This window comes from Telmatherina bonti (genome assembly GCF_933228915.1).
Source record: "Telmatherina bonti genome assembly, chromosome: 3".
Classification (NCBI taxonomy): Eukaryota; Metazoa; Chordata; class Actinopteri; order Atheriniformes; family Telmatherinidae; genus Telmatherina; species Telmatherina bonti.
The window spans coordinates 30,369,395-30,384,554 of record NC_136621.1 but is presented as its reverse complement, the minus strand read 5'-3'; the positions used below and the strand labels follow the sequence as shown (position 1 = coordinate 30,384,554).

General features: G+C 39.0%; 1 protein-coding gene across 1 annotated transcript in view; it reads left to right on the top strand.

The window, feature by feature from the left end:
* npnta (nephronectin a) overlaps nt 1-14,878 on the top strand; it is a 51,628-nt gene extending 36,750 nt beyond the window's left edge. Inside the window, exons 6-12 of the mRNA XM_079264401.1 lie at nt 309-443; nt 2,164-2,286; nt 3,499-3,900; nt 9,171-9,260; nt 10,287-10,385; nt 12,206-12,465; nt 13,265-14,878. Coding sequence (XP_079120527.1) covers nt 309-443; nt 2,164-2,286; nt 3,499-3,900; nt 9,171-9,260; nt 10,287-10,385; nt 12,206-12,465; nt 13,265-13,375 — 1,220 coding nt within the window. The 3' untranslated portion in view covers nt 13,376-14,878. The remainder of the gene's footprint in view (nt 1-308; nt 444-2,163; nt 2,287-3,498; nt 3,901-9,170; nt 9,261-10,286; nt 10,386-12,205; nt 12,466-13,264) is intronic.
* The last annotated feature ends 282 nt before the right edge of the window (nt 14,879-15,160 follow it).

Sequence of the window (15,160 nt, the reverse complement as noted above, 5' to 3'; positions counted from 1 at the left end):
GACTTAGAGATGGTCTTTAAATAATAAAATAGGGTAGTGTTTATTTTCTTGTGCACGCTGATGAAGAAAGTGCTTGGTTCATAAATGAATGCCGACTAGAGAAGGGGAAGGAGTCTTTGACTACACAGCAGTATTTTAATGAGTTTCTGGAGTACACTTCCTTTTTTTTTTAATGTTAAAGTCTTTCACGACAATGTTTTACTTGATTGTTAACAACCCTACAAGGTAATATTTTGCAAAGTAGGTGAATGTATTATGTTAATCATGTGGGCCCTCTGTGTCTTTTTTTTATTCTCTGTCTTCTGCAGATGTGGATGAATGTGCAGCTGGGATCGCAATGTGTCCCAGGTTTAGGAAATGCATAAATACCTTTGGGAGCTACATTTGCAAGTGCCACGAAGGATTTGACCTGCAATACATCAATGGGAAATATCAGTGCATAGGTAATGTAACAGAAGATTTGTAGAGATGAAACCTACAAGTCAAAGACATGTCAGGAATACACAAACGTGTACTCAGTAGTAGTGCTGCAGGAATGGCTTTAGATTCATCAGTTTTAAGACGCTATTTAAAGTCAGACAAAATCATTGATGTAATCCCTAAAATAAGTTTTGTTTGTTTTTCTGTCCTTGAGCAATAGTGCCAGCCAGTGGTGGAAGTAAACGTTAACAGAATTGTGCTATACATTAGTACCTTTCAGAAAAGTGTTCCTTTGCAAATACGTGGTATTTTGCAGTACACTCACAGATTAATCTATGAGTAGTACTAGCTTCGTTTGCATATTAGTACAACAGTAGGTGATTTATGCTTTTGTATTTATACTACTTAAACTAAATCTCAAGGCCACATTGTTCATTGCTTTTCCAAGTGGACTACTGCCGTCAAAGAAACTGGATCATTTCCATTTTGTTTTTATCTACTGTTCAGCACAATTTCTGGACATTAATTCTTATTTTTAAATTGTGAAAATTTTAAAAGCAAATGCAATTTTTTGTCACACTACCATAATTTCTAGGCTGTAGAGCGCACCGCACCTTCACCGAGCGTGCAGCAGCTCTGTTTCCTCTTTCAACAGCCACATCGATCGCCTTTAACTCAAGGTTGCATCATAAGCTTTTCTTTATGTGTTTTCATGATGAGGGTGTGTGTGTGTGTGAAATGCAAACTGGCTCAATAGCCAGTCAAAATCCACACAATTAGCTGTGTCATTGTTTAAGCTGCATGATTCAAATTGTGTGAAATAAATAGCAGCTCACAAATTACAATAAAAAGACTAAAAAAAAACAATATTCTCCTTTTTCAAGCGAGACAATGAGGAAAGGAGAAACCTCTGGTGGAACCAGACTTAGGGAGAATCAACACCTCTGTGGAAATTAGAGACAACAGGGCGTTTTCACTTATAACATTCTGTAGTGTAAAGCAGAGACGTCATGAAAAGACAACAAAAAGCATCAGGACTGAAGCAAGGGACTTTATAAAACAAACTTTAGGGCTGATAGAAATTCTGCAGCAAATGCTCAGAGGTGAACTGGGCTTGTAACATGTTTAGTTAATCTAGTTTTGACTAAATTGAAGAAATTCCACAGTAAACAATGTGATCAAATATAACGGATAGACAATTAGACAGAAAAAAGAAGCTCATTTTTGGTGAAGCACATGGAAATACATCTTTTTTTTCCCCCTATAAACAGAACTTACTTTCTGCAGAACTGCAGAATGAAAGCAAGGCTTGCAGTAATGGTGTCATTAGCACACAGTCATTACATTGTGCAACACCTTTTAGTTTATATTCTAGAATTACAATAAATACGTACAAGGTGAGGGGTGCCTTAAACCAAGAAATTTCCATATATTTATGGGGAAAAAAATACATTTTTGAACAATCATAATAAAGTTAACCTGCAGTCAAAGTAATGATGCTGTAATGACTGCAATTCTGTGTGAGAGGATTTTCCCACGCCACCCTCTTAATGATTTTTGCCTGGGCATTCATAAAAGGATCCCCATTATTCACTGAAGTGTCTTTGCTAGAAGGATGTAAACTTAAAGTCTTCCTTCAAGCACATTTGGAGCAATTAGCCTTTGATATTCTGATGTTATGTCTGAAGCTTCTTCCACGTGCACCCTGCAGCTGAATGTTTTTATGTTTCCATTCTCTTTCAGATGTGGATGAGTGCTCTTTAGGTCAGAGCCACTGCAGCAGCTTTGCCACCTGCTACAACACGCCAGGCTCATACAAGTGCAAATGCAAAGACGGCTACAGGGGGATGGGGCACGACTGTAAACGTAAGACCGAGGAACAAAACGCTGGCTCCGATGTTCACTTTTGCAAAGAGAAGTGGGGCCTCACATTTTTTTGTTTTCTTTGCCTGTTTTTTTCTTTCTTTAAACTAAGAAAGCAGGAGAAAGGGAGGAATTGCTTTGCAAAGTGCTGCCAGTACTGAAATTCCTTTCATTGTATTGGTTGTCAGTCATTACTAAAATCACCCTTCAGCTTTATTACACAGCGCAAGAGTGACTTCTTCTTCTGCCATGTGGCCATTTTAATCAGCCTAAAGGAGGTGTCCTCATCAAACGTGAAATATTTCCGGTGGTTTGTCTCTTTTTATGCTCTGACAAGCAGTTCATTAAACAGCATGACTAAAGTTTTTACTGCAGCTCAGTGAGAAAGGAATGATTTATTTTCCACACTTATTAAATCATCTAATAGTCCAAAGAGTAAAGAGGACGCAAATACTTCATCCTGTCACCCAGCCAAAGGGTGTGAGAACGAAGCGCCGTGGGAGTCGAGTTGCAATATCCTATTTGTGTATCATATATCAAAGTGGCTTGCAGTGTGAGGAGGGTATCGCCAAGTTCAAACCACTTGCCTTTATCCACACTCATTCTTCCCTCATAGAACCCTTACAACCAGAAACCCCAACCCCCAATCCCAGCGTTTCCTCCTGAACGCCTGAACAATGAATGGAGGAACAAAAGAAAAGGAGGAGTAACTTTGATTTCATCAGCGAGGATGATCTCAGGGGCACAGCCGCCTGAGCCCAGAAATCATTTCACGCTCACAGAGCAGCTTAAGTTCGACGTTGCAATGCCTCTAGCTGTGTGCTCACAAAGAATTACCAATCAGGATGACCACATGAGAGAAATAATGCTATTACCGGGCAATAATTATTTCAGGAGCGCAAACATTTGCTAAACGTTCGCTGTTTGGTTAGGTTTGTAATAAAAGAGCCTTCTTTTTACTCTACACCATTGAGGGTCTGTGAACTCTTCTTTTCCAATAGCAAGCAGCCTGCCTCAGTGCGATTTGAGACATCCAATTTGTTTTAAAGCCCGAATGCTTAGTTAACAGATTTCAGGAGAAGTCTCAGTGGATGAAATAAAGCCCTCCTCTGTAAAAGTCAGGCTAATCATTGCACTTAGTCTGCAATGCTATGTCTCATTAAGTCTTAAGTGCCCATATTTCTCTTCTCCATCTGCATTCTTTTATGATTTCAGCTATTCCAAAGGTAGCTATTGATCCCCCAAGACCGGGCAAACTACCTCCAAATCATTTCAACCACATCCCAGATAAGGATCACAGGAGGACCACCACCGTCCGCCCCCCATCGACTCCGAAGAGAGTCTTCCCCATCATCCCCAAAGCCCCAACCACAACTACCACCAAAGCGCCACTGCCCCCCAGAAGGATCACCCCAGCTCCACACAGGCCAGCAGTTCCCACAAGAAAGCCCTTTGTCCCCACTAGAAAACCATCAATACCCACACGCAAACCCTACATCCCACCAAAGCCAGCAGCTCCCACCAGACAACCCCCACCACCACCGCCGCCGCCACCAGTCACACCCGTAGACAACACCATCCAGAAGGAGGTCACGAAACAGAGAGGAGATGTTCACAGTAAGAGTCATCGTTTTGTTTTATTCTCTTTGTGCAGCTCTGTAGAAAGACAGTTTCACACCTGACTGTGTAGACCAGTGATTCTTAAACTTTTTGAGAATCACAGCCTCTCACATCAAAAACTAGCATATATATGTGCATAGATATGTGTGTGTGTATGTGTGTGTAAGTATATATAAGGATATATAACCTATTTATAAGGAAAATTGGTTAAAATAACTAACTGCAGAATTTTAAGTTTCACCATAACCTGCCAACTGCTCCCTTATGTTTACCATCTATCTGTGACTGTTTGGTCCAAGTAGTCCAGAGAGACTGTTTACAGCTTTCACTGAGAGCAACTGCTGTGTGTGTGTGTGTGTGTGTGTGTGTGTGTGTGTGTGTGGACGACAATACTGACTGGAGGCGTGACATTAAACGGTGAAGTTGTGAAACACTCAGCTGAAATCCTCTGACAAAGCAGAGGGAGACCTGAGTTTATTTGACAAAATTCACATACATGTGCTCATTTTTTCATTGTACCAGTTAAAAGTTATCTGTGAACTGGGAATGTGTGGACCAGTACTGTAAAGCTTGTCAGCTCTGTAACAGGGATTTGGAGCATGTTTGAATAGAGTAGCAAAGAGTTTTTGTTTACATAATACACTAGAATATGCCTATTTCCTCCATCAAGGAGGTTATGTTTTTTCCCATGTCTGTCTGTCTGTCTGTTTGTTATCAACTTTACACAAAAACTGCTGGGACGATTTTTGTGATTTTTTTTTTTTTTTTCCTGAGAATGAGTCTTAGTCTCACTTAGATTTCATTAAATTTGGGAGTTTTCTGAAAGGAATTGTGGGCAGGAATTTATTTAAAAAGGATTCTTCACAATGTGGTGGGCAGAGCTGCGAAGGTCTGCACTCTCCGGGTGTTTTTCAGGTTTATATCTATTTGTATTGGACATGATTAAAATTGTGTATTCAGACAGAAATATGGGGAAAACATTAACTGAGCAGTCGATAGTCAGTTTTCAGCATGCACAAAAGGTATCAGCCTGCTACAGGCAGCAAGATATTTTAGTTTTTTCAGTAGTTTTTTGTGTAGCAAGCACACTGGGCAGTGCCAGCTGTAACACGTCATGTTTGAGAATTCAAGAAGATAAATGAATTGAATCCATCTGTACAAACCCAGAAATTTCACCATTATGCTGATATTATGAAAAAAGAACTTTTATAATTAAGATAACTAATTGGACTTATTAATCATAAACTTGAAGTAGTGTGGTGGTTAGCCAGATTGCTGTTTATCTACACATTGCACTGTTCTTACCAGGCATCAGTCTCTGAATGCAATTTCCCTCAACGCACACCATCTGTCTTTATTTTAGTTTGACATTCTTGATCAAAACTGAATAAAATAAGTGAATTCCAAATAATCAGAGATGGCTGAAATTGTATGTCCCACTTTGGGGAAGATGATAATTAAAAGCATTTATCCTCTGCTGTCTTCTAGTACTATGAAGGCCAAGGGCCTTCTTTAGAACAGAAAAGAGTTTCATTATGTGATAATCACTGCAGTTATGAGTCATTAATTCAGCAGTGTTACGTATAAAGCTGAAGTATAAATTTGAGTTATTTATTCAAAATATGTTTATGCAGGTTGAGACATTGTTTTGTTGAACTAGAGCTGAGGGTAATATAATGTAATTTGCTGAAGTGTGAAGTCTGAGAAATAAAACATTCACGCAAGCTTACTGGTCCTCATTTAAATAGTTTCCATCTAATGGAGAATATGTTGCAGTTTGTGTAATGTATGCTCAAATTTGCAATATTTTGTTATTTTAAAAATTCCTTCTTCAGTTGTCGTAATTTATCATAATCAATCATATAAGCAACACAAAATATCAATGTAAGAAAGTATTTAGAGATTAAATATGTTTTTTTTTTTTGTCTTCATATTATTCCATATATTTTTAGTGAAAACAAAAACAGCTAAAGTAGGTTTATCTTTTATCATGACAAAACAAAAAATTCCTAAACTTTTCATGACATACGTTGCTTTACGTTATATATTTCCAGGAAAACAGGAGATTTTTCAGTTTGGTGTTCAAACTTAAATGCTAAAAACAAAGCTTTTCAGACAAGTTCAGACAAGCTAGAAAATCGATACATGGTTTGAGCACCTTTATTCTGTAACACAGCTCGAACCCTTTGAGTCAAGAATCCGGAATAGTTCTCCAGACTCTTTAAAAACAATACACCTCAGCTCTTTTTGGATGTCACTGCCTTTTATTTCATTTTCTTTCAAGACGATCCCAAACTGCATCAACGAGACCTGTTGATACAGATTTTGCAGTCCACTTCTTGTTGTCATGTGTCATCTCAGTCCCCCCCCCTCTGTTTCCCTCCGCTGTTGCTTCTCAACAGCCATGCTTCCATGACAACCAGACCAGTGAGGTTTCAGTAAAATGTAAATTGATCAGCTGAAGGTACAGATGCATATCTTTAGTCTTTGCCAGATTTTCTTGCCTCTTGGAAAAAAAAAATTTCAAAAGAAATTTGAGATAGCTCAAGACATCTGTACTAATACACAATAAATCCCCAGGAGTGAGTTTAAGAGCATGGTTGTTATCCTCTGTGATGATATTGTGTTGAACTGACTGCCTGTCCGAAAATAGATGGGTTTTTTTTTTGGTTTTTTTTTACAACAAACAGCACCAACAGGAAGTGCTAAAACATATGTAGCTATAAGTGAAGCTCAGCATTAAGCCCTTTGCACATGCACGGTGACTTTCAGTAGCTAAGTACAGAAATAAGAAGTGAGAAACTGTGGTTCCTTCTCCTGCCAGATGGCATCCCTTAATGAGGAAAATGATGAGGGGAGAAGATTACATTATCACCTGTCTGCACTGCTCGGGGGAGACATCGGTCTAATATTTTGAGCCCTGGCAGAGGACTCACCAACCAGAGCTTTCTGATGATTGTTTGAAAAAAGCATTGGGATGGAAGAGAGATGTCACAGAGTGATTACTTGAGTAATTAGTGATTAAAATTTATAAATTTTTCATGATACGTATAGCGCCTCAGCTGAGTAATGCAGTAATCAGAGATGGCTCATGTAATTTTCTGTCAGTGTAAACCAACACAGCCAACGTTAGCATCACTGCCAGAGATAAAGCAGTTTGTAAGAAAATATTGGACTCTTTTTTTGTTTACTAAATGTTTAGATTTTAGTATGAATTGTACACAAGAACTGCCAAAAATAAGTGAAAAGACAAAATAAATACTTAAAGGGGTGCTATTATGGTATTTCCAGTTTTCTGAGCTTTCTGCAGTGTTACAGTGTTGAATGCTCATCAGACATGTGAACGACACCGTTTTGTATCCCCTAAACACATGTTTGAGTTTGAGCTCCAGCGCTCTCTCCGTTCGGTTTCCATGGCGACGAAAAACGTTGTTTTAGAGAGTTTTTTCTACTTGGAAATCCTTGTGATGTCACAGGGGATAAGGTTCGGGCATGTACAAATACATCAGGCAGGTGGAAAATGTCGGATAAAGTTATTTTGAACGATGGCTGGTGAGTTTACCAAAGAGAGACATCCTGCTGCATTCGTTGCTGTGGGTTGCTGTTTTCCACTTCGTTTTCAGGGTCTGATTCAGGTTCCAACATGTAGGGCTGTATGCTATGTGTTGACATTGTATTTTTTTTTTTTTTTTTATTGAGTTCATATTAGCCTAATCCTTCTGTTTATGAGACGTGACAATGACGGCGAAAGCAGGTGCGGTGCGCGCTCCCAATGTAGCGCGGTGGCGGGAGGCGGGGCTTAATGCGGAAGAGTCTCAATCCACTCGTTTTGCCCACAAGCTGATCTGACAGCCTACGGAGAGGGTCGGTCTGAAGTAAATAAAGCGATTTGTGACAATAACTCGATCAATCCCAGCCCTTCTGGTCTCAGAAATAAAAAATAAATTAGCCTGAAATGCACATAATAGTTCCACTTTAAATTAATCAACCTTTTCCAAGACTATTGGTAATAATGTGGAAATTAATTGGAAAAATCATAAAATGTCTCATTAAATTGAATATTGTGATCATAGACACCGTGTTAAACTGCATTATTTCATCAACTGATTTACTTCACTTGTTTTTTTCCCCCTTTGTTTACATTTGAATATTTTCATTAATGATTTTGTTTCTATGTAAATTCTGTGGATCTCACAGCGTAACCAGCGCTTTGTCTTTCATAAGGGGCGTGGCTTTTTCTTTTGAACAGTGCAGATATGTAATTCCATCACATTCAATCATCAGGGAGGAGGTAGAAGTTTAGATCCAGACACACAAACACAGACACACACACATGCAGAGACCTGATACCAGGAATTGCTGGAGGGACTGGTGTGTGCATGACCTCCCCACCCTCAGATTCCTCCGACTGACAGACGACTGCACTCTGCCAGGTGGTCGTGACCCAGTGTGGGGATAGGCCTTTTCAGCATCCAGCCTGACTGGAGGTGGCACACGTTGGGGTTACTGTTGTGTTGACAGTGCAGGTGTATCACCGTTCTTTCCTTATAAAAAAGACAACACACAAATACTGACAACCGATTTTTTTTTTAATTGTTTGAGCAAATTTAACAAAGATGTTTTAAAATAAATATTTCATGTTAATTCTACATATATTTGCCTTTTTCTTCTTCTGAATGATAAACATTTTTTATTAACCAGTTTAAAAAAACAAACTCAATCAGTGAGAAAACGGGACCAAAAGTTTACTTGTTAGCTAAGGTTACTGAGTTAGAAAAAGGAAAACAAAACAAACATTAAAAAAAATAGATAAAAGAAAAAAAACTTTTCGAAGCAGCACACAGAGTTGCCCTTTAATAACACAGCTTGGCCTGCAGTATGTTGCGCTGTGTGACCCCAGTGGTGAAGGATAAAGGCTATTTTGAGCCTGGCTGTGTTCTCTGTGTGTGACTGTCTGTGTAGTGATCTCCCAGTTGCATCGCAGCAACATTTGCTCTGATGCTGCATCAGGTGAACCTATGCCCTTTTCCTTGTTATGACTCACATCTGACTTCTGGTGTTCTTGTGGGTTTTCTCAATTCAGATCACAAAAGTTCTTGTATTTGTTTTCTCTTGGGTACAAGCACTAAACCACAGAATTGATTCATCCTTGCAAAGTCCTTTGTTAGGCAATGAAACAAAGCCATACAACAGCCCCAAGCAGATAACAATGAGCAGATATAATACCTTAGTTAATCCTTTATCTAAACCTGCGTCTCTTTCCTCAGTCCCTCGAAACCATGACCGCAACACCGTCCTCGACACAGACTTTGACATTGAGCTGGGCAACACGGCAGATGAAGCGAGAGATGATCCAGGTAAATATGCATGTGACAGACACAACCGACTCCTTGGGCACAAATGGTGGCGGATGACGACATGAGCCGTGAGCAAAATGCTAAAGACAATCATCTCCTGCAGTGTTGTTGTCGAGGTGGAGGTATTACAGCGACCAGCTGTGTTCAGCAGGAGGTGGCACATGACATCTGGATGTATCACTTTTAAAAATGGCTCAGTGTTTATAATTCATTGCCAAAATGTTCCACTTTTCACAATGTGCTTTCCTGACTGCATGAATGATTATTGGATCGTTTGAAGGCAACATGAGTTCTCTACTCAAATCTCTGCAGAATTCCCAACAATGAGGAGAACAAGCTTTTGTGAAAAGATGGCATTCTGTCATGTTTATTCAGTGTGATTTGTTGATAGTAACAGTGCACAGATTATATCACCTAATGGTTTGAGTTTTGTGTTTGTTTTGGTTCCCAGTGCATCATTTTATGGTGTGTCAAAAGAGAAGGCATTGTCATTGGCTCAGAAAATTAACTGAAAGGGGGTTTTGTTTTCCATCATAAAAACATGTTTTGGGGGACAAAATGATGGATATTATTCTCATCGGCGAACCAATTCCCACAGCTGTGCATAATTGAAACCATTGCTTTTGTGATATTGTCTGAACGCCACCACTAGGAAATAAGTCATCAGGCACTGAAAATGATCACTTCAGATTGTAATTATAATGTCTTATCACAGCGTCTGTCATTTATATGGTGCGTACTTTCCATAGTAAACCCAAACACTAACACACTATTATCAGGAACGAATGCAACTTAATCATTTTTTTCATCGTTCGGATACATGTGTTTTTCTGCTGGAGATTTAAACAATTCCTTTTTCCATTTGATTGGATTGTCTCAGATCTCTCCATAAATTAAAACAAAACTTTGTCTTTATTTATATTAAAATAATCAGAGGGAACCTCAGTAAACGTCTCTCTGATGCCGGAGACCCACAGCAAAACATCAGACTGAATTCATGTTCGTGTGTGTTTCCCCTCTGTTCAGAGTCAGGGTATCTGAGCTGCTCCTTTGACGACGGCCTTTGCGGCTGGATTAGGGACAAAGACGGAGACCTGCACTGGGAGACAACGCCGGATCCAACAGGTGATTTTAAGAACATGGGTCAATACTTCCCACTTTCACACTCGTAATAAGACAAATTGTTTTTTCACAGTCTTTAAAACAGGAATTAGGATATGCATTCTTTTAATGGCACGCATAGACATGTAAACACAGGCAGACAGTCTTAGCAGATCCGCTTTGCTCCATTCAATTACAGGTCAAAGCGAAAATGACTTGAGGGAAGGAGATGGTCCTCGCTGCCGATTAGTGCTTTCCTCTACAAAGCAATGCAAATGAGAAGCGGATTATGTGACCCATGATTAAACCCTGGGGCTCCATTAAATAGAAATACGACACTGTTTGTCTTTGGATTCAGGCGAAGAGAAGACGTGGTAAATTATGTTGGGAGAACTCAGGAGAGTGAAGTGTAAACAGAGCAGTGCTCTGGCGCTGTTTAAGTGACAATAACTACACGTGGCCTCTGCAGACAACTGGCTTAGTCCAGCAGTTATTAGTGAGTTTCCAGACTTTTAGACTGAGGCATTATTTCAGCCAAGTACGTGTTTGATAATTAGTGCAAGTAAAAGGTTTTGCTCAGGCCTGTTAGTTCCCTGGATAATAATTAACAATAAATTACAGGCTAAGTGCTGAGTATGAATAATTCCGCTAAAAAGGCAACACCTTAGTTAATGGCTTCATGTTTATATGGAATCATAAAGTGGAAAAATGTGATTTGTAGTTATGTGTGTATTCCCACACATCCTGTCTTTGTTTTGTGAAGCTTGTGAACATGAACTGTCCATCACTTGGCATCTGTTTGACAGACAACCACAAGCAAACCCGCCTGTTAGAGGAATTGTTTAGACTTGGAAGAAGCTCATGACTTATTTAGAACGTCTCCGTGGCCCATAGACACTTAATGTGCCCTCCGTGGTTCACGCCAGCCATACATGGTTCCTTCAGATAAGCAAAATACATACATCAGCATTCATCAGCTTTTACCCAGAAGCCCTTTTGTCTTTAATTTTTTTAAACTATAGAGCTGCCTTTGCTATCTAATGAATACATTACTAAAAAGAAGAGACAGAAAAGAGAAAAAAAAAAGCATTTTAATGCATTTTGGAGCAAAAGAACATAAACTGATCACATTAATTTGGTCATTTATGCAACATGTAAGATTTCCTCATATTCCAACATCAATGAATAAAAAAATTACTATATGTGCTAAATATTACGTTTTGAAGTTAATGCTGCTTCAACACATCAGAAACTGTATAAATCTCATTGTAACTGTTCAGAAAAAGCTACTCAGCACAAGCAAACAGACATCTTTATCAAAGTGTTTCTCCTATAACAGACCAGGAAATTATGGAAAGCAGAACTTTTTTTTTTTTTTTTTTTTTTTTAATCTGAAACATTATTTTTCTCTCTTTGTACCACTTTCTGTGCCAGCACATACATACAGTAACCCCAAACACAACACAAAACACGTATCATGGCACATTAAAGTGTTGAAAATGTATGTTGGTCTTGCAAAATAGAACAGACGAGTTTTATAAAGACAAACCGATTTCACTGTGTTACAATAAAGAATCTACCTATTTGTGTCCACACCCATGATTTTCTCTATTTTGTCATGTTGTAAGACCCATACATGTCATTAGGACAAATACACATTACAACCATGCAAAAGTTTTTGGGAAAAAGCACCATGTCAGAGTATTATCTCACAGGAGGGTCTGTTATTGTTCTGTAGTTTATTTAAAAGCTTCATTTATTGTATGGATGAGCACAGTTCAGGGTTGCATTGTTTCAGTGTCTTATCATAAATGAACCATAATGGAATATATTTGCCTCTGCAGGTGGGCGTTACCTCACAATTCCTGAAACAGGAAACAAGAGGACCGGACGAGGGGCGCGGCTGGTACTCCCACTCAACCCACCCTGGAATGACGGCAATCTGTGCCTGACTTTTCGGCACAAGCTGGCAGGTCACCATGTGGGAATGCTTCAGGTGTTTGTCAAGAAGGGAAAGCAGTACAGTCCAGCAGTGTGGGGACGAACAGGCGGCAACGGCTGGAGGCACACCCAAATCACACTGTGGGGTACAGGTCTGGAAAGTGTAAGTATAACAGTGACTATTTAGAAACTTGGATTATCATTTCTTGAGGGTTTTTTTTGACAATAGTAAGGAAAAATGTTTGTTCCTGTAGTATTAAAATGGGATCAGAGGTGCAGTCTGTATCATATGGAAGCATAGAGCTGTCGTCATAATGAAAAAATAAGTGGGGGGGGCCCTATCATGTTATAATGTGATAAGTTTTATTGTAAAAACGTGAAACGTATCACGTTATAAGGTGATAAACTTTATTGTAAAAATGTATAACCACTTGAATGCAGCTAAGATGATGCAGTTTGTATTTATATCGTTTCCCGTGCCGCTCAAGTTGATCAATCAGAAATGATGCCTCGTCAAGAGGATCGGACTCATTCTTCCGTCTGTACAGGCCCATACCATTTAAAATGGCCCTTAAAGTACATATAGTCATTAAAATGTCATCCAGAGTTTTCAAAAGCAGCTAAATTTCACCGTGTCTCAACCCAAGCATGAAGTCAAACTTCAGAAAGTCCTGTAAATGAGCCATTTGTGATCTCCTATCCACACCCCGCACACAATTTCCTCATCTAAAGTCGAACATGCCCAAATTCACGTTTTCAAACATATCATGTTATAACGTGATAAATTTCATGTTTTTAGAATAAAACTATCAGGTTATAACATGATAAGGCCCCAACTTTTATTTTATTAGGATGACAGCTCTATGCTTCTGTAGTATCGTGTGAGTGAAGCTGTAAAAATTCTCTGTGATGCTTTTCCTCTGTGGCGTGAGCTCAGAATGCGATGCTCTGCTCTTCACCAGGTGATCCTGAAGGGGGAGCGTGGGCGAGGCAGGAGTGGAGAGATGGCTGTGGACGACATCACCTTGAGGAAAGGCTCCTGCACCGAGGAGCACAATCTGAGGAGACTCTGACTGAAAGAACAGAGAGGGTCAGAAAAGAAAAGAAGCGAGGAAAATTCATCTCCAAGAGAACTGACTCTGTTGTGACTCCTCTCTTTGCCTGGGTCTTCTCTTGCCCCTCCCTCATCAATCCAGTTCTCCTGTGAACATTATCTGAAGAATTATGAAACTGCAAAAAAGTGGGTTTTTCTTTCTCAGCTGTCCATGAATACAGAGGACTGGACCTAATCTCATGTGCAGATAACACATCCCAGCCCTCTCATCCCATGACCTCGATACTCTGAAACCTGCATGTACCCAGTGATCATGGAAACATCCTCCACCTCACACAACCCTGGCAGCCTACCAACCACACTGCTGATAGGCCCCCATTCATTCATTTCCTTCTGTAGTGGCGGCCGTTCCCTCACTTCTGAGTCTGCTTTTGCTCTATCTTCATCTTTACACATCGTTTCCTTTTTTTCTTTTGCTAGATTTTTTTTTCCATTCTTCATGTTATTTAATCTTTTTTCAGTTTTTACATTTTTATTTATGTTTTATTTTGCTTGATGGGGAAACGTTCTACAAGTAGTAAAAAAGTAGTAAAAACTGTCTTTCAAGGTTAGAGATTAAAATGAATGTAAAAAGGATTCGTTTAATGAGTCAGAATTTGGTTTTATTCCTGATTTTTCTCAAGGCTGATGTTGGTTCAGTATAAAAGAAAGGGACAAGGCACCTTACAGCTTTTTGTGTCGGTCTAATCTGGGATCTCGCTCACATGGAGGTTTTCTTTTTCTCCCCACACGCAGCCCTTTCACACAGCACTGTTTCATTTTTGAAAATGCCTGCATAAAAATGAAACTGAGCTGAACCTTGTTTTTATTATTTCACGTCATATTGCAATTTGAATTAAAGTGCATACTGCCACCTACTGTATCAGAGACATTGCCTCGTAGAAACTATGAAGTTATTTGCATGCATTCAGAAATCACAGGCCAAGTCTTTACCTTTCATCATCCACACAAAGACAGATGCTTGACATCCTCAACCTGGAAGGAGTTTTGCTAAAGGTTCATTTTCAGTGACTTAAACAGTTCAATTTTTACAAAACAGTTGCAAAAAAAAAAAGCCTTCGTTATTGGTTTCCTACAGTTAAATCCCAGAGTAATATCTGGAGGCATACAACCTTTGTTTTTCTGCTATCAGCATCTTCCCTATCCCAACCTTCGACCAAAGCCTCCAAAACTCAAACTTTCAGAGACCTGAAATATGTAAAAAGGATCAATGATGATTTTTAAGACTTCCAAATCAACAGTTTCTTTTTATTGTGCTTTGTTATATTAAGTGCATTTGTTATACAGACAATGCAGTCAGTTTTTTAAACTGTCATGAATGGTATTATTGTAAATGTACTTGTATGTACATACTCTCTATACAATCCCATATGTTGTGCGGTTTATTTGTTCTGTAAAGTCATACATGGATACAAATTAGATTTCATGTGACTGGTGTTTGAACTTTTAATTAAAGAACAGATGAAAATATTGCATCGTTAAAGACTGACTGTGTTTCAAAGAGTGCAAAGTGTGAGTGTTTGTGTGGAATAATGTGTCTGTAACCTGCAAACCACATGCTGCATATTGTGTGAGATTAGGAAAGATATCTCTACAGTTTAAAGATTTTCTATTTGTGTAGCTGCATTTACAAAATTCACATTTATCCAATAAAAATAAAGTACTCTTTGACAGATAGAAAAATGATTATTTTAGATTTTATATTAACAGCTTGAAACCTGAGATTTAAATCTTGGGAAATAAA